Source organism: Apis florea, unplaced genomic scaffold, assembly GCF_048593485.1.
Source record: "Apis florea isolate Af1SG1 unplaced genomic scaffold, ASM4859348v1 contig_2495_pilon, whole genome shotgun sequence".
NCBI classification, from domain to species: Eukaryota; Metazoa; Arthropoda; class Insecta; order Hymenoptera; family Apidae; genus Apis; species Apis florea.
Genome location: NW_028256595.1, coordinates 4,303,999 through 4,325,839, shown reverse-complemented (window position 1 = coordinate 4,325,839; position 21,841 = coordinate 4,303,999). Strand labels below are relative to the sequence as shown.

The 21,841-nt window shown below is 47.0% G+C and overlaps 1 protein-coding gene across 1 annotated transcript in view; it reads left to right on the top strand.

Moving 5' to 3' along the window:
- LOC100866116 (cell adhesion molecule Dscam2) overlaps positions 1 to 21,841 on the top strand; it is a 115,336-nt gene that overhangs the window by 72,232 nt on the left and 21,263 nt on the right. Inside the window, exons 6-10 of the mRNA XM_086906828.1 lie at positions 7,194 to 7,519; positions 12,801 to 13,050; positions 18,614 to 18,758; positions 19,590 to 19,852; positions 21,481 to 21,642. Of these exons, the coding sequence (XP_086762954.1) occupies positions 7,194 to 7,519; positions 12,801 to 13,050; positions 18,614 to 18,758; positions 19,590 to 19,852; positions 21,481 to 21,642 (1,146 nt within the window). The remainder of the gene's footprint in view (positions 1 to 7,193; positions 7,520 to 12,800; positions 13,051 to 18,613; positions 18,759 to 19,589; positions 19,853 to 21,480; positions 21,643 to 21,841) is intronic.

The following is a 21,841-nucleotide window of genomic DNA, read 5'->3' as shown; positions in this document are numbered from 1 at the left end:
TTTTCGCGTTTAATCTTCCTCAGGATTTGTCCTTTACACGTTATAAGACGAAGGAACACGGGCGTGTAAATTATCCACGAAATTACGCGCGACACCGCGTGAGGAGGTGGTGAGAGAGAAGTTGGCGGGCCGCAGAGGTTTGGTGGTTATGGTAGCGATGATAAACGCGCTGCCTCGCCTGCAAATTGTAAATGCAGATTTATAGCAGATTTGTTTGCGGGGAAATTCGTTACTCCTTGCGGGGAGGGGATAAAAAAAGAGGAGAAAAAGAAGAGGAGAAGAAGGAGTCGGTGGATTTAACACACGTTCGCGGTATTACTTTCAAGTACTTTGAAGACTCTCTCTCTCTCTCTCCTTTTGGTTACGCAGCTCGCGTAAAAAAAAATGTTCAAGTTTGGGGAGGGGGGGAGGGGATGGTGAATCCATGGAGCGAGGCGAGGAGCGGTTCCTTCGCGGCGCGCTTTTTACGATACCCCCGTGGCTTTTTTTGCCGGTCAATGAGGAGGATGCTCGAGGGATGGAAAAGATAAAGAAGAGAGGGAAACGGAAAGAGGAAGCGAAAGAAGAGGAGGAGGAAGAAGCAAAAGTGGAAGAAGACGACGACGACGCGGGCAAAGAAAGGGGACGACGGGGGACTGGATATCGCCCCTATTGGAGACTCGACGAAAACGCAAAGTACAATCCACAGAGGCAGGATGCAGCCAGTCTGCGGAGCAACGTCGGCAAGAAACAATGCAGCCATCACGGCTCCAATCCCTTCGCTCGCTACCCCGCAATCTTATCGAGCCCCCAACCTACTTGTGTATCTCTCTTTTCCTCTCCCTGTGCACCTCCCTGGTTGGACGCGTCGCGTATTCTATTCGTTCTAGTCGTTGTGCTCACACATACCATACCACCACGGCCGGGTCGGTACAACGCAAGGGGGAGGGGACGCGAGGGGAGAGAAGAAATACAGCCGAATACGATGATTTGTAAGGAGCTAGACGAGCTGCGGAACTGCTCGAATACCGGTGAGGAAGAAGAGACTCGACGAGCCGAATCGCTGCACGGCTGAGATCCTCCTCTCTCTCTCTCTCTCCCTCTCCTCGAGAAGATGCCTTTCACTCTCCCTCCTCCGCGGTGATCCTTCAACTCGGCCGATTATTGTACGATATAGTTGAACGGCAGCTGGTGGTGAAAATCGTGTCCCATCGAAGAAACACAACCCTGCGGAAGGACACAAGCGCGTGTCCTTTACTCTCGAGACCTTCGAATTACTCGATCGAACTTCGCTAACGAACTTTCGATTTTATCCTTTTATCGAGGGATAAGAGGAGAGAGAGAGAGAGAGAGAGGGGTGTTATTGTCTATTACGGTGTGGTAGACAAGACGTGTGCGAGAGTTAGACGTTGAGAAGAACGTATCCAATTTCCTTGGAATCGAAGAGAGGCGGGTGAAGAGGAGGATTGCGAGAGAGATATTACCCGGTTTTGACGAAGACAAACGATGGTCTTGGAGCCATCTCCCCGTTCCTCCCACCCGTCAAGATACATATTTTCGTGATTCGTTTCGACGAAGGAGGCAGGCAAGTCTTATTTGTCTCGTCGAATTTTGAACGGTCAGGGCGTGTAACGTAATCGGGGACGGGTATCGATCTTCTTGAAGCTCCCGCCGATATTACTACTTGTTAACTCTCAAGCCGAGAAGAGTAGAACGTGGCCGTTAATTTAACAAAAGGGGGAGGCAGGGAGGATACATCGGCGCTTCTCTCCCCGACAATGCAATTCTCCACCGACGAGATACGCCATTTCGACGTATTTTCTCTCCCCTTTTTCGCCGACAGTTTGTTTATTTATACACCGGTTTTTTGCGAGCGATGCTCCAAGCTCGAGAGTTTGCACACCGACAGATACGCGCGGGGCTGCATAACGGTGGACTAGTAAGTACGTAAATACCTTATGTCGCGACGAACAAACCGGGATCCACGCGAGTTGCGTTTATTTCGTGCAATCGTATCTCGCAAAAAAAAAAAAAAAAAAAAAAAGGAAAAGAAAAAGAAACGGAAAATGAAAACTCGAAGGAAGGAGATTTTTGCTCCCGACGCTTTCGAGAACGCGTGATAAATATTCTCGAGGAGGAGGAGGGGGGAGAGTGATCAGAATCGCGAGGAGGAAGAGAATTTCGCGTTGAAAAAGTTGGGAAGAAACGTTCTCTCTCGTCGAAAGGAATCCCGCGGCGGTCGAGAAATCGCTTTAAAACTCGGGGGGCTCGAGTGGCTTTAATCTGTGATTCTTTCGCTGAGAACGGGTTCGCGCGTGGGGTAGCTGTTGTCGAGCGATTCGGGATTAGACGTTAAGCAGCTTTTACGAGAAGTGTTAGGACACGTGTTCACCGAGTTATCCTTCTTCGCCGGCACGACAATGATTCCATTCGTGTTTCAATACCCGCCTTGGAAACGATGACGAGAGAACGATATACGAAGGCCGAAGAGGCGGTGATTGATACAGAGTTATATCCATATTACAAGAAGAGAAATCGATGCAGTTGTTTAAAAATACCTCTATTCTTCCGTTGAAAATTTTTGTTTAAAAAATCCGATGGAAAATCCGGTTGTTAAAGATTGGACTCCAGTGACGATAACGCACATCTCAGGCGAGGTTAAGAAAAATCACTGTCTGTCTCGAGCAGGCAGGCGAGAGAGAACGTTCCCAAAGGTCGAGGCGCATCGTTGGCGCAACTTGCTCGTAGCCAATTCGCTCCGTGATAAATCTTCATTTCGAGCTCGATCCTTCTAATCTAATATTCCCGTTGAGTTACAGCTTTGTTCGAATATGCTTCTCCCCCTTCCCAACTCCGACATCTCTGGTAATTTTGACCGGTGGGATAGCCCGGAGGCGGTAAAACGAGGTGGATGACTGCGACCACCACCAGCATCCTTGTCGGTCCGTATAAATCAGAGATATAATTATTCGAAATTGTGGGAGGGCCGGCAATACGCGGGGAAACACGTGTACGTCTTCCGCGCAAATTGCGGCCCGCGCGTGTTGTGACCTGAATTCTGAGGCAATCAGCGGGCCGGCATTAAATTACATATGCGCTCTATCGGTTCGAGAGGCCGCCACTTCGATGACGTAATTAGTCAACGACGTAATACGGTTGCTGGTAATATAGCTACCAATTAATGTAGAAATCCCCCCGGAGTTGTCGACTAATTAATGAAGCCTGAACGATCTACTAATTCTCGAGCACCCAACGTCGTCGGAGGTACGACGACGACTGCGACGACGACTCGATACACTTTCGTCTCGAAATCTTCGTTGGAGAAAGAGAGAGGAGGAAAATTTCGAGCGTAATATACGTGTATACAGGGAATAACTAAGTTCGTTATTGATGCACAGTTACAAAAAAAGTGTAATTTCTTCTTCGTTAACCTCGTTTGTTCTGCCAATATTTCCGAACGTATTGCGATTAACAGGAAAAAATATTACGTTCCTCCTTCTCGACAGAGAGAGAGAGAGAGAGAGAGAAGAGAGAGAGAGAGAGAGAGAGAGAGAGAGAGAAATATTAAACGCAAGCGTTTAAGAAAGCGTCGAAGGGATAGCGTGATGGTAACGAGCGAGGGAGGGGAGAGAAGGAGGAGTTGTGCGGTTCCCGTAGAAGAACTCGAGCGGCGGAAAGAGGCGAACGCGAAAAGTGCGCGCGTCTCGCAATGGTCGGCACGAGACACATTGTACGGCTAATTAGTGGCAACTTTATCACGGTGAAGTTGCTTGTTCCAGGTAAATACATGAGAAAGAGCGGGCGCCATTTGAAATTCGCTTTGCCAACGATACACACGGCCGGTGTATATTTAATAGAGTCTTAATTGGAGTCGACGGCTCGAAAGGTTTAATTGGACATCGTTCCGCCGCGGTTTCCGCTCTTCCCCCCCGCTTTTTTCTCTCCCCGCCGCGCTCCCCTCCCTCTATCCATCCCCTCCTTCCTCCTTTCCTTCCTCCTGCTCGCTCGCGGAACGGGGGATCTCGTTGGATTACGTAGTCAATGAGCGATGGCTCAAAGGATATCAAGATGTTCGTTTGAGCGCATCACTGTCTGTGCCCGCTTAAACATTCCGCGCTCCACTCGATACACTCTCGGCCGACGAGCTCGCGTCGTCGACTTGGAAATCACTTGCCGCGCTCCGCCTATTAATTAAACTTCTTTCCCTTGTTCAATTTTTTAATCGAAACTCTCTCTCTCTCTTTCTCTCTCTGCACGTGGCCACGCTGCATGGTGGAGGAGAGCATTCCGATCGAGGATCGGCTCCTCCAAACTTTCCAACAGATCGGCCGCGGCGCGTCCCGTTCGCCAGGAAGAAAGGAAGAAAGAAGGTCGATTCTTTGCGCCTTCCTCCCGAGAAGAAGAATTCGCCGAGAGAAATTTTCGTGTATAAAAAGTTGAGGGGAAGGGAGTTTCTTCGAACTTTCTTCTGGCTGATTTTTCGATCCCTTTTGAAATTTTTATTAAACTTTAAATATCTTGGAGAGCGTGAGAGAGAGAGAGAGAGAGAGAGAGAGAGAGAGAGAGAGAGAGAAAACAACGATTTCCGTTCATCTACGCTCTATACGTGCGTATAGAGAACACGGAAATAACGTTAAAGATCGTTTAAGGAAAAGGCAAAGTGATTTTAGAAATCGCTCGAAGGTAATTTAAAAGTTTCGTTCCGAACTTTTCTCCAATTCGCAAAATGAAAATAACTCCGTCCATACCTCGGTAACCACGTCTGCTAAGCTATTATTTTACGAACTATTTCTCAAACTATCTAACTACGATATCCTAACAGTCAATTTTCGTGCTTACATAGTGCCTATATAGCCATTCTTTCTCTCGCGCGTATCGTAATCGATAAATATTTCATGCATGTAAAAACGGTTGATCCGTCAACAATCCGTCCGATTAGCTGTTTAAACGAGCCAGCAAAGATGCAACGAGTCGAAAGTAAGAACGAGACACGGCGGAGTTATCGTGAACGAGGGGATGGAATTATTAACGCTTGATCGAGCCACTACTCGTCGTTGTAAGCAAACGGTGGCGAACGAAATATTTTTTTTATTTTCGTCTCCCTCTCTCTCTCTCTCTCTCTTTCTCTCTCAATTCGAGTATCGATCGATCATCGAAGTCGCGCTTTCTCTCCCTTTTTTTCTTCCTCCTCTCCCGTTTTTTTTCCCCTCCCTCCTTTTTCCCGCCCCCACTCCCTCCTTTTTCCGCACGCCGGCCACCGTGAACGCTGCGAACGACGGTGACGTTGAGGCGTAAGTCGGATGTAAATGGCATAAAAAGTTTTGAGCGTGCATATGCACGAGTCGGTGGTGCAACCGGGCGCGGCGGGTGTATGAACAAGGGTGTGGTGGCGGGGCGTTGGTGGAATATGGCAACTGGAATTGCACGCTGGCAGAAGCGAGAGAAAGAGCCCTGGCCTCGGGAGAGAAAGAGGAGGGACGGTTTGAGAGGCAACGACAAAGACAGAGAGAGAGAGAGGGGGACGGATAGAGGGGCAAAGTGACAAAGAGAGAGGCGGAGGAAAAGGGAGAGGCGACGAGGGTAGAGGCGAGCGACGATCAATACGCCATCAGCTTAAATTACAATAATAACGCCGACCGGACAAAGCGGAGCGCGGTTATTATAAAATAGTGCAGTCGTAAAAAGCTCGCGGGGGTTCACCCGTGCTTGGACAAACACCCCGTGCCCCGTTTTTAATCGGTGCCGAAAATAAAACGCGGTTGGCGCGGCGGGGTCGAGGATCCCGATGGATCAGTTGGCCATTACCGTTCCTCGTTCGTTATTTAGACCGATGTTATTTGGATCAGGGTCGGGAAGGGGAGGGTTTCATCGATTCGCGCGGAAATAGATCCATTATACTCGTGTGTGTGTGTGTGTGTGTGCCCGTGTATACGCGAGTATAGTTTCACGTGGCGTTATTAAACGGCCGTTTCGATCGATCATAGACGGTCAATTTTAACGTACGTGGCCGCGGTTTACGTACGCGCGTCAATGTCTTCGTCATTTCGCAATTACGCGCATATCTGGTGATAAAAAAAAAAAGGGCGCGATTCGAGCAATTACGCTCGTCGATATTTAAATCGAAAACGATATCAATGTTTATGAACGCGTTGAAATCGTAACGATTCCCACGAAACTCGCGGAGGGACGCGCGTCGATGAGTTTTAAATTTTCTCGGGATAAACGTCCCGAATTATTAACCTAATAATAACAATAGAGATTCGTACGCGCGATTGTCACGGCGTGTAATTAACGCGATAAAGTAGTGAGAAAATGCGGAATGTAAACGAGGGAGATCGGAAATAAATGTAAATTTGTCGAGAGAGAAAGAGAGAGCGTACCGGCTCTCGAATAATAACGGTAACAGTGACAAAGGAAGGTCTTCTTTCACGGTTGTGAAAAATTGATACCGAGATCTTTGTCCGTTTCAACGAGTCTGCGGAGATTTCTTTCCCCGTCCGAGAGATTCGAAATGCATTTTCGAGGTATCGAGAGATGGGAGAAGACGGTCGTAGAAAAATCGATGAAAGATGTAGATTACGTTTCTTCTTCTTGCTTTCTATTTCTTCCCTTAATTACGATTCATCGAGTTCTTCGATCGCGCGAATCTTGAAGGAGCGCATCAATTCCAAACTTGTAAACTTTTTCCTCGTTCGAAACTTGGATCTGTCAACTAGGAACCGCTCGCGTGCTTTTCGATCGGATGCTTAAAGCGGCAAATGGCTTTTGTCGGCCGAAAATAGCGATTGTGTCCCAATATTTCGCTCGTACGCGACCGCAATTAAACTTTTTTATAATTTCCACTTTTCGCAAATATTCATCAAGCTATTTTAAACACGGTTCTCCGATATATTTTACAAAAAAAAGCAATTGAAATATAAGAACGGTATAAATGCTCGACGACTACCACTACTACTACTACTACACTCTGCTTTATTATAAAATTGAAAACTATATCCAACTGTATGATGTTCAAACGTTCGACCGTTCTCGATCCAAGAGTCCTCGACGACCGTATGTTCGATAATTTCCTTCGAACCCCAAAAAAATGTCAAATAAACCTGCTTATAATCGATAAATAGAACGAAAATTATCGTTAAATCTTAAATTAAAAAAAAAAGAAAAAGGAAGAGAAAGACGAAATCGAAAGAAGTTATCCCTTCTTTCTGTTTCAGACCCTCACACCCCGGTTCCGCCGAGGTTCAACGAACGAGTGAGTCCAGCGCCTATAAGGACGGGGGAGACGATCGTCCTCTCCTGCATCTCGCAGGGAATCCCGCCACCCATGTATCTGTGGTTCCGCGAGTCCGTGACGGGGACCGCGATGATCTTCAATTCGGAGAGGATCTACGCGAGAGCGGGGGTCCTCGTGCTGCAATCGGCGAGGGCGGAGGACGCGGGGCGATACGTGTGCCACGCCAACAATACGGCCGGTTCCGAGATGGTCGAATTGGAAGTCTCCATTATAAGCAGCCTCTCCATCCACCTGGTCCCTCAACAGGTTAGTTTTCGATGCTTTTCAATCAGCTCGCGAACGTATTTGCTCCAAGCACGTATATTATACTTTGGAACGTACGTTGACACTTTTATTCGATGTCGTTTGTATTTCGTTTCTACTCTTTCGAACTCGATAATCTGAAAAACGTTAGACGGATGCGTTTTAAAAAAAGGAATAATGCATCATCTTTTATATTCGAAAAAGATCGAGTAATTACGTTGAAGTGTAATTTGTAATTAAAAAGATGATAGAAACTTTATTCGGAATAAAAAGTACGTATATGAACAGCCTCTCCATTCACTCGATACTTCAACAGGTTAGTTCAGGCTACTTTCGTTTAATCTTTGTAACCCGTCGAATTATTCCGTTCCTTTCAACGGACATCTTTTTCATCCGTTTAATTCCTTTTTACTCCACGCATCGTATATCTTGTGTGTGTGTGTATGTGTGTATCTTTTCTATCGCGCAACGACGAGAAAAATATGCGACGACGAATCTCTAAAAAGAAGAAAAAAAAAAATATGTAACTCGCGATCGCGAAGATGGTTTAAAATCACGAATAACTAAACTTCGAAAGAGGCAACAGTTTCAACAGGTTACCTTTCCGTTTCCTTTCGAATGGATATCACCGACCATCGGATTCCTTTTTATCCGCTCGAACGACAACTTTGATCCGGATTCCGCCGTTCAATCGGCGATAAGCAGCACGGGGTAGCACGATTATTTAAACGAAGAAGTTTCCCGCGCCTCGAGATCCTCGAAAAATTCTACCTTCCCCCTCCTCGTCCAAGCGACAAGTCTCAACAGGTTAACGGCATTCTCCTATCCGGCATCGATTGGATTTCTGAAACGAATCGAACGATTCGGTCGTCCTCCTGTTTCACCCTTGGCGGGTGGATAATCCTAATCCTTCGAGAAATCTCGAGGGTGTCGCGCCGATATTCTCGATCGAGCGACGCGACCAACCAACCCTCGCTCGATCTCTCCACACAGTCTCGATTACTTCCGAATTTTTCGAGGAAAAATTTCCTATTTCGTCGTTCGACGACGAAATAAATTTTCACGTACGCGTTTCTCAAGTCGGATCGCAAGAAAGACCGTGGTTCTCTCGATGATAAGTAGCTCCTCCTCTTCATCCGGTTGATACCTCAACAGGTTACCTCTCCTTTATTCTATTTCGTAAACAACTCGAGTGCCGCGGAGCGGTTACTTTTTCTTTCTCCCGACCGTCTTCTTTTCGTTTCCTCTTTCTCTCTCTCTCTCTCTCTCTCTCTCTCTCTCTTCTTTTCCGCCCTTTCTCCCTCCCCGTTCCTTTTCCAGTCAGCGCGTCTAAAGCTTCTCAATGAGGGAGCCGTTTCTATTTTCAAAACAGATTCTGCAAACTACCTCGCTGCCTGCTCCTCCTCCTCCTCCTCCTCCTCTCGACGTAAACAGTTCGTTGCTCCGCGACTTTGTTAAATCGATGAGATTCGAGATATTTCTCTCTCTCTCTCTCTCTCTCTCTTCTTATCTCCCCGATTCGAGACACGCTAGGTTTTCGACTAAACGCGTCGCATGGAGAAGAGCCGAGACGAGATTACGGGAATTCCATTTTCTTGCCCCGACTGCTAATTCGCGCCGATGTGTATAATTGAGCGTCGCGACGGTAGTAAACACGGGATGATAGCTGGGACGACGAAGCAGCGACCGGGTCGAGAGTTGTCGGTCGCGAAAGGGGACGGTTAATTCTTGGAATCATCGGCGAGTATCGAGGATAACTGGCGCCCTTCTCGTTCACCCAGTTAATTAGTATTAACTTCCGTTAATTAGTGATGCCGGTTCGATGCTCGCGACTTCTTCCTCCTCCCCGCTTCTTTGAACGAAAGCCTGGTTAATTGTGCTGGTCGCGGGACGCATTGTTGTGCGCGACGATAAAGGAGGAAGGGAGGAAGCCGGATGGATGAGACTCTCTGCTCTTGGATCGATCACGAGAGGAGGACGGCGATTCAACGACAAGCCGCGCGTCTACGTGACTCGTCGCCGTTTCTCGCCGCGCGAAACTTATCGGGATCAAGCCCGCGGCTGAATTCGCGAAAATTCGAGCCAGCTCGTCGACCATCTCGATCGAATCGAGAGGTGCGATCCCTGTAAGCGTATTAACCTCGCTCCCCTCGTCGATTGCCAAAGCCGAATAATTAATAACGAGTTTGAAACGAGACGAGAGAACGCGTTGATCCGCCGCTCATCTACTGTTTTCACTATCGGATCGTCCGTATTTTCCACTCGGCCGATATTTTCGAATCGGTCAATCGTTCGATTAATCCGACGACCTACCCGATAAAATAATCCCTCGAACGAATTGGAGAAACGAGCGATATATCGCGATACCCCAAATAGATTTGGATTGGATTATTAGAAAAGAGGACGATAATCGGTGAATCGCGTAAAGAAGGGGATCGGGCGAATGGAGCGTGTGTGCGTGTAGAGAAAGGAGAAAAGGGATCGTGAAATAGCATTCATTCGCCGGAAGCATTCTCGCATAACTTTTGCAATCATCAGCAAAGAAACCCTTATTGCGGTGGGATTCTCGTGGTATATTGGCTGCCATTCCGACGTCGCTTCCTTCCATTAACGCGGTCGACTTTGTCGTCGTTTTATTAAAAGCATCGTCGCCGTCTTCCCATCGCAACGCGACTCTTTTTAACTTGCAACGCGTAATCGATAATTTTTCGGTCAGCAGTTTCACGGACAATTATTACGAGATGGTTCGATAAACGCGTTGATCAACCCCTTTCCTCCCGAATTTTCCATTTTTTTTTCGCGATGCGAAGATCTTTCTCTCCCTCCCCCCCCCCCCCCCCGAGCTTGACTCGGATAGACGAGTCAGGTGGAGTATAAGGGAATAAATAAAGGAAGAGAAAATAAAGCGGAGCGGAATCCGATTTATTCAGTTGCGCGTAACAAAGATCTTTCCATTCGTCTGATCCTATGGAACGTTCACTTGACGACGAGCCTAGCGAATCGAGAAAATTCCACTGCATTCCACTCCACCGTAAGTACACACAGTCTCTTACGCGCACGTTTCCACGAAATTTATGATTATTTGTCCCTATTTTTCTTCAAATTCTCGTAATAATTCTCTCTCTCTCTCTCTCTCTCTTTCTCACTCATTCCATTCACCCGTTATAGGATATACAGTTGGAAGGAAGAGATCTCGTCGGCGTATATATCGCGTTTATATCGATGTAAACGCATCGTTGGTCGTCGTAATAACGCGTGGAGGAAAGGGACTTGGAGGACAAAAGGAATCGCGAGGTGCGACTCGTCGACGCCTTCGCGGATTCGCCTTTTTTTCCTTCCCCCTTCCTTCTCTTCCAGCCAGCTCGTTCGCTCGCCTTTAAAGGCGCCATCCTTGCGCATCTTATTTCCCATTCCTTGCCCGGGCTTGCTTGAATACCGTATCAAAGGATATTTAAACCGGTCTTCGGTTTGAAAGAAAGTTTCCTTTGGGGTCGTGGAACAAAAGAAGCCAGGCGAGAGCAACTCGTGCGCGCACTACTCCTCTCTCGACAATATTTAATGGCCGTAGCCTCGTGGTTGCCTCGATTCACCACCGTTCCAGTCCAATTTTTTCCTCCGCCCTTCTCCACGATTCTGCACCCTTGTACACCTGCGTGTGATCGCGGAATATCAAATCTCGTCGCCCCGCGTTTATCGCGCGATCCGCGATGGAAAAAAAGGAAATCCTCCTTTTTTTCGACGGTGTGCAACTCTTCACATCGTGTCGTATACATATACACATACATACATTGACCGAGGAATCTCTCGTTCGATCGTTTGACGAGAGACCGCTTTCGAAATTCATGACCCGGGAGCGGTCGGTCGCGTTGCTCGGCCCGAAGTGTGCGTTACACCCATATGTGTGCACGTTTCTCTCTCTCTCTCTCTCCCTCTCTATCTGTCTCTCTCTGTATCGATGCGTCGATGGTAATCAGGGCGCAGAATCGTCGTGGCAGTGTACGTCGCTATCCACACCGGATAAACGAGCCTCTTCAATAATACATAAGACGGATTCCTGGCGAGATCAAAGCCTCGTTTCCTCGATCGGTGATCAATTAAGCGACTCAAGACGCGTATGGAAATGCCAGTAGTAGGTAGATAGGCCGCACTCGCGGTCTCTCCTCCTCGATTACTTTTCGAGCACTTTTCCTACTCGTCGCGGTTAATCCTCCATGCTTTCAACGTCGATAATATTCTAGCATATGTTATCGTCTAACATCACGATTTTTCGTGTTTGATTAGACCCGCTAAATAAAATCGAGACACCGAAAAAGACCATGTTTCGGATATTTTAATACTCGTTTCGTGCGATTAAATGAGAAACCTCGCGTCCAATGAATCTAAGCGAAATTCTTATCGTTCGTTTCGCGTTTCCATCGAGCATTTCGCGCAATCCGGTTTCGCAGGGGACGATCCTCGTTAATGATAAATCAGATGGGGGGGGAAACTGATCAAAGGGAGATGACCCGGAAGCGATTAAGCTCTTTCGGAAGCTCTTGGACGATGAAATAGCCAACAGGACATTCGATTTCGGTATGCCGGGCCACGCTCGACCGGAATTCGATCCCCGTCTCGTGTCCAACCACGTTAGGCGTTTTCTCTTCCGCAAACTGTTCAACTACTTCTCCTGCATTATCATACGTCGTTTTTCCTCTGTCCAAACGATCCGGATCTTTTGTGATTTCAACGGGCGATCAAAAGGATGCCTCTCTCGGAGGGGGGATCGATACCTGATCAAAGTATTTCCGAAACGGGGCAGGGAATCGATGGATCGTGGTATTGAACGCAGCTGATCTCGTACGAAGGAACAAAGCTCGGCTACGCTGTTATCTCGGCGCTTGTGAGCCGAATCCCGAGGAAATATTCGAGGGAAGCAATTTTCCCCGATATATCGTTGTACGATCACGACCACGCATCGTATATAACGTGGATCCATGCTCGATGATTCGTTAACGCGTGCAGAATTCGCTCAAGATTCGTACTCTCTCGTATTGGACAGTCAGCTTTTCGAAATTCTTCCTCGACTTCGTGTACATACACATATATATATATATATATATATATAGGTGAAAATGGATGTTGGAAGGAACATCGGTGCAGCAGCTGTCGTTGGAAGCAGATTCGGAATCGTGACGTAGCCAACTTTTCCCCGATATTAAGTTCTAAGGACAGTCGGGATATTAAAAGTGACATTTATTGGGGTACGTGCGCCGGTTAACATAACCGGAATCGATAACTGTTGCAGGTCACCGTCGACCTGGGCAAGGACGCGGAATTCCAGTGCTCGGTCACCGGCCAGCCAATCCCCGTGATATTCTGGACCAAGGACGGGCTTCCCGTGGGAGAGAGCGCCTCCGGTAGAAGCAAAATCACCGGGAACGATGGCTCCACGTTGCGCATCTCCTCGGTGGTGAGGGACGACAAGGGGATGTATCAGTGCTTCGCCAAGAACGACTACGAGATGGTCCAAGCGACCGCCGAGTTGCGTCTTGGGGGTGAGTCGGTTTTTTTCTTCACGAGAGATGATGGGTTTAATTAAAAGAGCGGTATTCGTTAATTTATAGATTCCTCGCTTCCTTTATTGTTTCGTTACAATTAAGAAATTACACGTACGCTTGTCACACGTGTCTGACACAAAGTCGTCGAGGCGCGAACGGTTGATTCTGAGACCCTTCCATTCGCCTGTGTTTTCATGGACACAGTGGATAAGACTTTTACCAGAGAGGAAAAAGAGGGACGAGAGAGGTTGCCGTTAAATGGCGGCCGCTCGCCAAATTGCCCTCCTCGAAAGTTAAAAATTTAACCGCGATGAAAGTATATCCGGCGTCAAACCCTCCTCCTTCTATCCGGTTACGAGCTAATACTTTCTTTCCCCGATTCGCGGGACACTGAAGACGGATTAGTATATATATATATATATATATATATATATATATATATATATATATACCTTCCTTGCGGGTTACACGAGCTTCATAGAAGTTTTATAAAAGTTTCGTCTGAAAATAATAAGGTTGAATTAAAGCTATTACCGGACCACCGTTAACGAAGGGTGGTCACGGCTGGTCTCCGTTGCGAAACTTTTGTACCGCGGCATTTTCTTTTTATTTTTATTTTTTTTTTTCTCCTTATTTTGGATAGCTTTTCATCGACCATTCGCGAAACTAAGTCCGCGATTAAAAAGAAAAAAAATTACGTATTATTACAATAACGCCTTATTCCGCTTTATACTCCTTTTGGATGGGGGTTAAATATTTTTAATTAAAATAAGGGGAAAGTTCGGGTCCAAGTCTTCGAATGGAAAGACTTGTTTCGACCGGGGGTGAAGAACGCGTCGAAACTTGGTCCTTGGACGACGATGACAACGGCCGATATCGAACCGAAAGTATAAAATTCCCCGACCCTTTAGTTTCGTTGAGAATTTCACCTGGAATTTATATCCAGTCTGGGCAACACGATTCCACGCTTCGACGCATCCAGCTCTCCCCATTCCTCGACTTATCTCGAGCCAAGTGTCTTTCTCTATTCTTACCTTCGCTCCCTTGCGTCTCTCCCTGCGTCTACGCAAAATCTCGTTCAATACGCGCGCAATACCGAATTCTTTCTCTTTTGCTTTCTCTTTCTCTCTCCCTCGATTTCTTCTTCTCCGCGTGCGAAACGAGCCGAGGCTTCGAGGAGGGCTTCGGCTTCGACAAAAAGGGGCTGGTTCGGGGAAAAAGGGGGAGCGAACGAAGGAGTGGAGGAAGGCGCGTGACGAAAAGGACGAAAAGGAATCGAAGAAGGAAAAGGACAACGAAACGAAATGAGAGAGGGAAGAAAAACGAGGAGGAGGGAAGAGAGGAAGGAAGAGAGAAAAAAATGCTTAACGAGGGCGATGCATAATGGAGAAAGGAGAAATCCACTGGCTGGCGTGCCGTGAAATAAATACATGCCATTTGTCTTAGTCACGAGGGGTGGGAAGCCGGGCGAGACTGCCGCCAGCTCGTGGAAGTGAAAGAAACGCATCGCTGAGAGGGATGAGAAGGTTGGTTAAAAGTGTTGGTATCCGCTCGAAATTCTCGCGTGAAAAACCGAGCGGCGAACGAACTCTCGTGGCCAGGACGAATGACGCTTCGTGAACCGAATATTATTCCAACGACGGTGTCTTTAAATACGACGATCTTTAAATGCGAGAGTGTCGGATCCACGTGTGATTCGTTCCCTTAAACGATCGTCTTGAGCGCGCCAACGTACTCGACCCCTATTTTTGTCCTTAGCGTATGTCGAGTCATCGGCCAACATTTCTCATCGATCGGTTGTCTTCGTTCTCGATATTTCCCCCTCGTGAGAATTGCACGATTCTCTTGTTTCCAACGGCGCTTAGCGTTAGAAATTGTTGAGAAACGAATTAAATAAGAGGCGGAGAGTTTAGTAGAAGGTGACGGGTAATGTTGATTTTTAATTAAAGGAAATGCTTTCGTCCCCCGATTATACGGTATGACGTTACGCGCGAAGAAAGTCACACAGTCTGTTGCAATCGACAGACGTCAATTAACGTCAAAAGCCGTTGGAAAATTAATAACTTCTCATTTTAAATTTCACCGTGTAATTACTTGCGATGCTAGGTACGAAACGAAGGCTATGTTTCACGTTTCTTTCGCGTGCATCGAACGATAGATAGATAGATATATATATATATCCTGGTCGCGCTTAGAGAAAAGACAGGCGTCCGTTTATTTTCCGATCGACTCTCCCGGCTCTATTTCTCTGCCGGGGCGTTGGAAATTTTTAAACGGTTGGAATTTTCAGCAGGATGGAAAACTCGTTCCATTCTCGCCACTTAATAACTTTCTCTTTTCGTCCGCCGATAAGTCACGACGTTCCTTTTGTTCGCGCGGACATGCGACCTTCTTCGTTACCATTCTTTTAAATAATTTATGCATTCCATTGAAACGCGAATTTGAAAAAAATAAAAGATTCTCGAATCTTTTTTTTTCTCTCTCTCTCTCTCTCTCTCTCCTTTCTCACACTCTCTCTCTCTCTCTCTCTCTCTCTCTCTCTTTCGTTTTTTCTTCGTCTCGATGCGTATCGCTTTGTGTAACTCGAAATAATTGGAAGCGAACTAATTCTCTCGGATAACAAAGGGAAAGAATCAAAGCGGCGAACTTTTGTAACGATGTCGAACAGTCTTTGAAAAGAGGGAAACAGATGTACGTAGATGTACGCGTACGTAACCGTACTATCCGTGGACCGTTTCTATCCACTATCGCGTTGTGTTTCTTTCTCTCTCTCTCTCTCTCTCTCTCTCTCTCTCTCTCTCTCTCTCTCTCTCCTTCCACTCCCTCTTCCCTCTCCTTCTTTCAATTTATTTTGCCGGGGAGGGAGGGGGGTAAGCAGAACGGTTTATGGAAAGTACATATGGCCGTTGAAAAAAAGAATTAGAGAGAAAGAGCGAGAGGGGGAAGGGGGAAACCGCCGATTTTGGCGGCGATCCAAATGATTCCGCGAGAAAATGTCGGTGCTCGTGAAATTGGGGGAATATTTCGTGGAATGCCGGCGTTAAATTTTCTCACCTCTAACAGGAGTGGCTCGAGTTACTCGCGAACGACTCGGTGTTTTATTTTTTTTAAAAATGAACACTGGAGGGGAGTGCGAATTCCGATCCGATTTCGCGCGTTAATGTCCCATCATCCCGTCGCTCTCATAGAAACGCGAGATCAGAGATACTGGCTGGCAAACTTCCATTTTATTTATACCGCTTTAACGCGGGGAGGGCAATCAAGCCACGGTAAATAATGTCTTCCTGTCGAATTACCCGATCGCAAATCGCGCCGCTCTGATGCGCTCTGCGTATCAACGGGGATTCATCGCGATTTCCAGAAAATGAGACGCGTGGAAATCACGTTATTTTTGAATGTGCGAACGATTGTCGTTATCGTTATTACGAAGAGGGATGAAAATAACTTTCGACTCGTTAAAAGCGGCCGAAAATTCGTGCGCTCCGAGGGGCGATCGAATTTTCAAATTCGATCTCGAATTTATCACGTTTACGATTTCGATAGGGCGCTCGAATGTTGCACGAGCACGGTTGATTTTATTGATTCGACGGGACGCAAGAAAGAATCCCAATTAACGATCCCACGATTTCTCAACAATGACCACGATTCGATCGATTCTCTCTACTGCGTACTCGATTCACTCGTACCACTCGTACTCGTCGACAAAAGATGTTAGAAATTAATGTTACGCTACTACGAATCATTGTTAAGAATCGCAAGAACGGGAAGTAACAATCCCAAGGCGTGTAAGGACGAAAACGGAAAAGACAAAAGTATCTTAACTCTTAACTCGATCCGGCTCGATATCTTTCTCCAATAACATTCTCTCCCGGGACCAACCGGGGACATCTCTCGTCTCGTGACGTAATATCGAACGTCTTGGAATTGGATCGATGCTCGATCGTGTGACATTCGCGGTGGAGCCATACACATCGATACACGGGGAATTATCGTGGAAAGTTTTCGATAATCGGGGCACAGCGGGGCGAGGGTGGGTTGAATGACAACGAGAGCGCGGAGAATAATACGCGGCCGGCAAAACGGGGCGTGGCATCGGGATACGGCAATACGGCATCCTGATTTACGCCGTGAGCAAACAGCCGCGCAGCCAGCTCTCTGTGCACCTCGGTTATTGTCGGCTCTATAATTTGGGGTTAATTCACTAGGCGGCACTCGAGTTCAGGCGTCAAACCGCAGATCGATAGTCCCGGCCGCGTACAGGTCTTGTCATGTAAATGTTGCGTGCATAATACCCCGCCTTGCGGCGAGCCAGGATCATTTCCACGGAACGTGTGCGCCTCCCCTCGTGTGTGCGTGACCCACAGACTGGTGCAAACCAGGTGCAACCAGCGCCAATATTCACCAGCTACCTGCTCGTTAGCTGACCCGGCGCCAATTTGTTGATACCATCCCTTGCCTCTCCAACTTCGAGATTCGGTTCCGTGCGGAGGGAGTGAGGGGGCTGAGGAAAGGGGGGATGTTATCGTCATCGCGTTACGTCGACCATGTGTGTACCTATGCTCTCGAAGTTTCTCCGAGTTGAAGGTTAGGAATCGAGATGTACGCGTGTCTCAGGGGTGTGCGGAATAGAATTTGTCCAAGTTGTCGAAGGTGGTAGAATCGAAAGGGCGTATGTTTCGAGCGTATGTAAGGGGGATGATATTAGAGATTGCTGTCTAATTCGCGTAGCGAGCTTTCAATTTTCGCCCCGCCCCCCCTCCCCGTGATCAAAATCCCCGTGAATAATTTGCATGCATTTAGCTGCTTTACACCGTGCGATACACCCCTCCCCCCTCCGCGCCCCCCCCCCAACGTTGAATTATTTCGAAATCTCTCGATTCTATATGCATCCTGGGTAAATTCCGCCACGATCGATTCGCCAGGTGAAATTGAAACACGCTCTCCGCTGGTCCGGCGTAAATGTTGCTAGATATGTTATTTAGTTTTCCACCGCGAGCGATCCCGAGCGGGGGGGAACGGGGAGGAGAGGAGAGGATCGTGTAACCCCTCGTCGAATTACGATCCCTCGCTTCACGGGAAGGGGAGGAGGGAGGGGGAGGGAGGGAAAAAATAACGCGATTTTGCATCGAAATGATCAAATGAACGACGAACCCGGAACGAAATAACCCAAGTGAATTATACGCCGACATATTTTTCCTTTCTCTCTTTTTTTTCTTTTTTCTCTTTTTATGAATTTTTTTATGGTTTTTTTCTTCTTTATTTTCCTCTCTCTCTCTCTCTCTCTCTCTCTCTCTCTCTCTTTTTAATTGCAAACTCGATGAGCGTAGGATTCGAAGGTAACGGATTATCTCTGACAAAAAAAAAAAAAAGAAAAAAAAGTCACGCGCAAGAAAATTATATTCCACGTTTCCACGCTCACCTTTCGACCCGCTTTAACGCCCATTACCGGCACGGCGTCGTCGTTTGCATAATTATAAAAACTGCTCGTCGACGGCGTCGTCCCGCCGTCACGACGACGACGATCGAGAAGCGTTTAAAACTTTAATGGTTCGCTCTTCAGACGCGGCGCCGCAGCTTCTGTACAAATTCATCGAACAGACCATCCAGCCTGGCCCTTCGGTGTCGCTCAAGTGCATCGCCACCGGGAACCCGACGCCGCACTTCTCCTGGACCCTGGACGGTTTCCCTCTTCCGCAGAACGACAGGTAAACGATAACATCGTCTTCTTACGCTTTGAAATTACAGAATCGAAGAAAGATTCTGTTTCCTTCGAACGAACAGATTATCTTTCCCTTCCTCTTCTTCTTTCCTTCAAAGAAATCGACGGATAGTGTGTGTGTGTGTGTGTGTGTGTGTGTGTACACACAATTATTTTCGGTTATTAAACCGCGGCTATTACGGTCGACGGACGGGAAATCAGACCGGCTTCCAACGTTATAACGCCAGATCCCGTGGGAACCGATACCTCCCTGCGGGCTTCGATTCTCTGAACCAATTGAGAGGAAAATTACCAATCAACCGGGCTCAGTCTAAACTTTTTACAGTCGATTTAGAATGATAGATTTGACGGGATCGCGTCCACGCTATTAATAACGGTACGTGCACATTACGCCTCTGCTTTCTTTCCCTTTCGCCTCCAATCGTCCCCCCCGCTTGATTTACGACACCTCGGACGGCGATCGAGCCGTTAATGATTTCGTTCGGGATCGCTTTGCCACGCTTTTTCATTTCCCGCGAATTTTGCTACAAAATTATTCAAACGTCTCTCTTTAAAAGAAAAAGAAGAAGAAGAAGAAGAAGAAGAAGAAACTAATCGAGCTATTCATCTATTTGCAAATACAATTCGTCCTCGTAATTACGAAGGAGAATTAGACGAAAATTGGTGGACGCTCGTGGTTTAATTCCCTTCTCTCTCTCTTTCTCTCTCTCTCTCTCTCTCTCTCCTCCCTCCCTCCCCCTTCGCAAAACGAGAAAACACGACGCAAGCGTAACATTTACACAAGCCCTCCCCCTCCTCCCGCAAATGTGTGTCGCAGGTTTATGATTGGGCAGTATGTGACGGTGCACGGGGACGTGATATCGCACGTGAACATCAGCGTGGTGCACGTGGAGGACGGAGGGGAGTATCGGTGCACGGCGGCGAACCGGATGGCGAAGGTCCACCATTCGGCTCGTCTCAACATTTACGGCCTGCCCCACGTACGCCCGATGGGGAACTACGCGGCAGTGGCCGGCGAGACCACCGTCATCAAATGTCCGGTCGCTGGTTTCCCGATAGCGAGCATCACTTGGGAGAAAGGTCAGTGTCCTCGTTTCGCTTTTAACTCATTCGATTCGGTTGTAACGTTTCAAGATTTTAAAGTCGTTCGTTCACTCGAGCGTGGTGCCTTTTTGGTTCGAAACGTTTTTAATATTCGATCGAAAGTGATATTTTTCTCGATTCTTTTCCCGATTAATGTGAATTGAAAAAATTAACTCGTATTCAATTTGAATAAAAAAAGTTTTACGAGCAAAAAATCTTGTATCTTTTTTGCGACTTACCGATCAGTTTATTATCGTATCGGTTTATTTGTCGCTCGGTTCAAAAGGGTGACACTTTTTGATTATATAAATTTTATATAATACGAAAAAAAAAAAAAAAGAAGTGGGAAAACTGTAACGAACGAATGTATGTAGATTAATTATCCTATTTTTTAACGTTTACGTCTTCGTTGAACGCGACAAAATTTGGGGGAAAATTAATAAGCAACGTTCGCAACGCGAAGAACACGCGCATTCATCTGTCACGAATATATAACGAATCTGTTGAATACAATTTACAAATGTAATTTTATCTGACGTTGGAAATTGTCGATTTATTATTAAACAAAAAGGAGAAAAAAAACGAGGAGGCACAATTCCGAACAACTCTTCATTATATACATTCCATCGTATATCCTTCTTAAAATTTAATTTAAATTTCAGATAATTGATTTCGCAAAATCGAAAAAAATATAATTTCCACTCGCTCGCTCCAAAGTTGGAGATCGGAAAATACTTATCTCTAAACTTTTCCATCCTTGGCTACTTTTTTTCGCCAACTCGCGCTATTTCGACTTGGCCGTGTTTCCGTGGCGGCGCGGAAAATAAAGGTTAAAGCGGGAATTGAAATGTTCGCGACGCATAAAGAGGACGTAAATAAGTTACCGTCCAGCGTTCCCCCGTAAAAATCTGGCCGGCAAGGAGACGAATGAAATTTCAGAGAAACTGAAAGTACCGTCGGTTTTTCGAGCGGTTTAAATGAACTTTTTGCCGGGCCACCCCCCAGGGGCGGGAAAGAGGCGAAAAGAAAGAAGGAGAAAACGAAGATGGGAGAGCGGTCGTTTTATACCGTGGAAAACTCTAAACGTTCGAACGGCCAAGTTCGAGCGTTTCTTTTCCGGTAATGATGAACCGAACTACGAACGAAAGTTTCAAACGTTCCCTCCCGGATAACTTTCTCCCTTTTACGCCCGATCTAGCGTGACGTCGCGCGCGCAATACATCCCCCCAATAACACTTTCAAAGTCGTTCCACCACCGCTCTAACGGGGTGGAAGGGGAAAAGAAAAGAAAAGAAATGGAAACGTATCGATTTCTTCGCACGAGGAGATTTCTTCCTCGCGGGTTTAACCTTAAATTCGTCGATCGATAGTTCCTTTGACGTAGGCAGCAACGCTCGAAATTATTCAATATTTATTTTCCCACTTACGAAATTGCAGCGAGATGCGGAAATAGATATCCGAAAATCAGTTTTTCTCGATCGAGCTCTCCAACAAGGAATGATAATAACGTCGATAGCGTGTCCCGTTTCTCCATCCCTTTCCCCGCGCCGTTTCCAGCCCCGGAATCGGTTAGTAGCTCGGTCGAAAATTGGAGCGTTGAGAGAAGGTTTTCTCGATACCTACAGACGGGAAGGTGTTACCGACGAGTCGACGTCAGGAAGTGTTCCCGAACGGTACGCTGGTGCTGCATCACGTCGACAGAAGCACCGATCACGGTGCATACACGTGCACGGCGAAGAACAAACAAGGTCGCTCCGACTCTCAGACGGTCCACATCGAAGTGAAAGGTAAAGTTTCTTTCCTTTTTCTTCTTCTTTTTCTTTTCTCAAAGAAAAAAGGAAAAAGTTTTCGTTACTACGACGGGACGATTCCATCTGCTCGAATTTGGAATAACAACGTTGCACGCGTGCCGTGTCTCGCTTAGCTGATCCGCTCTGTGCGTCAGGATTTCATCTTGACGCGGAGGAGATTTGCGATACGTGACGA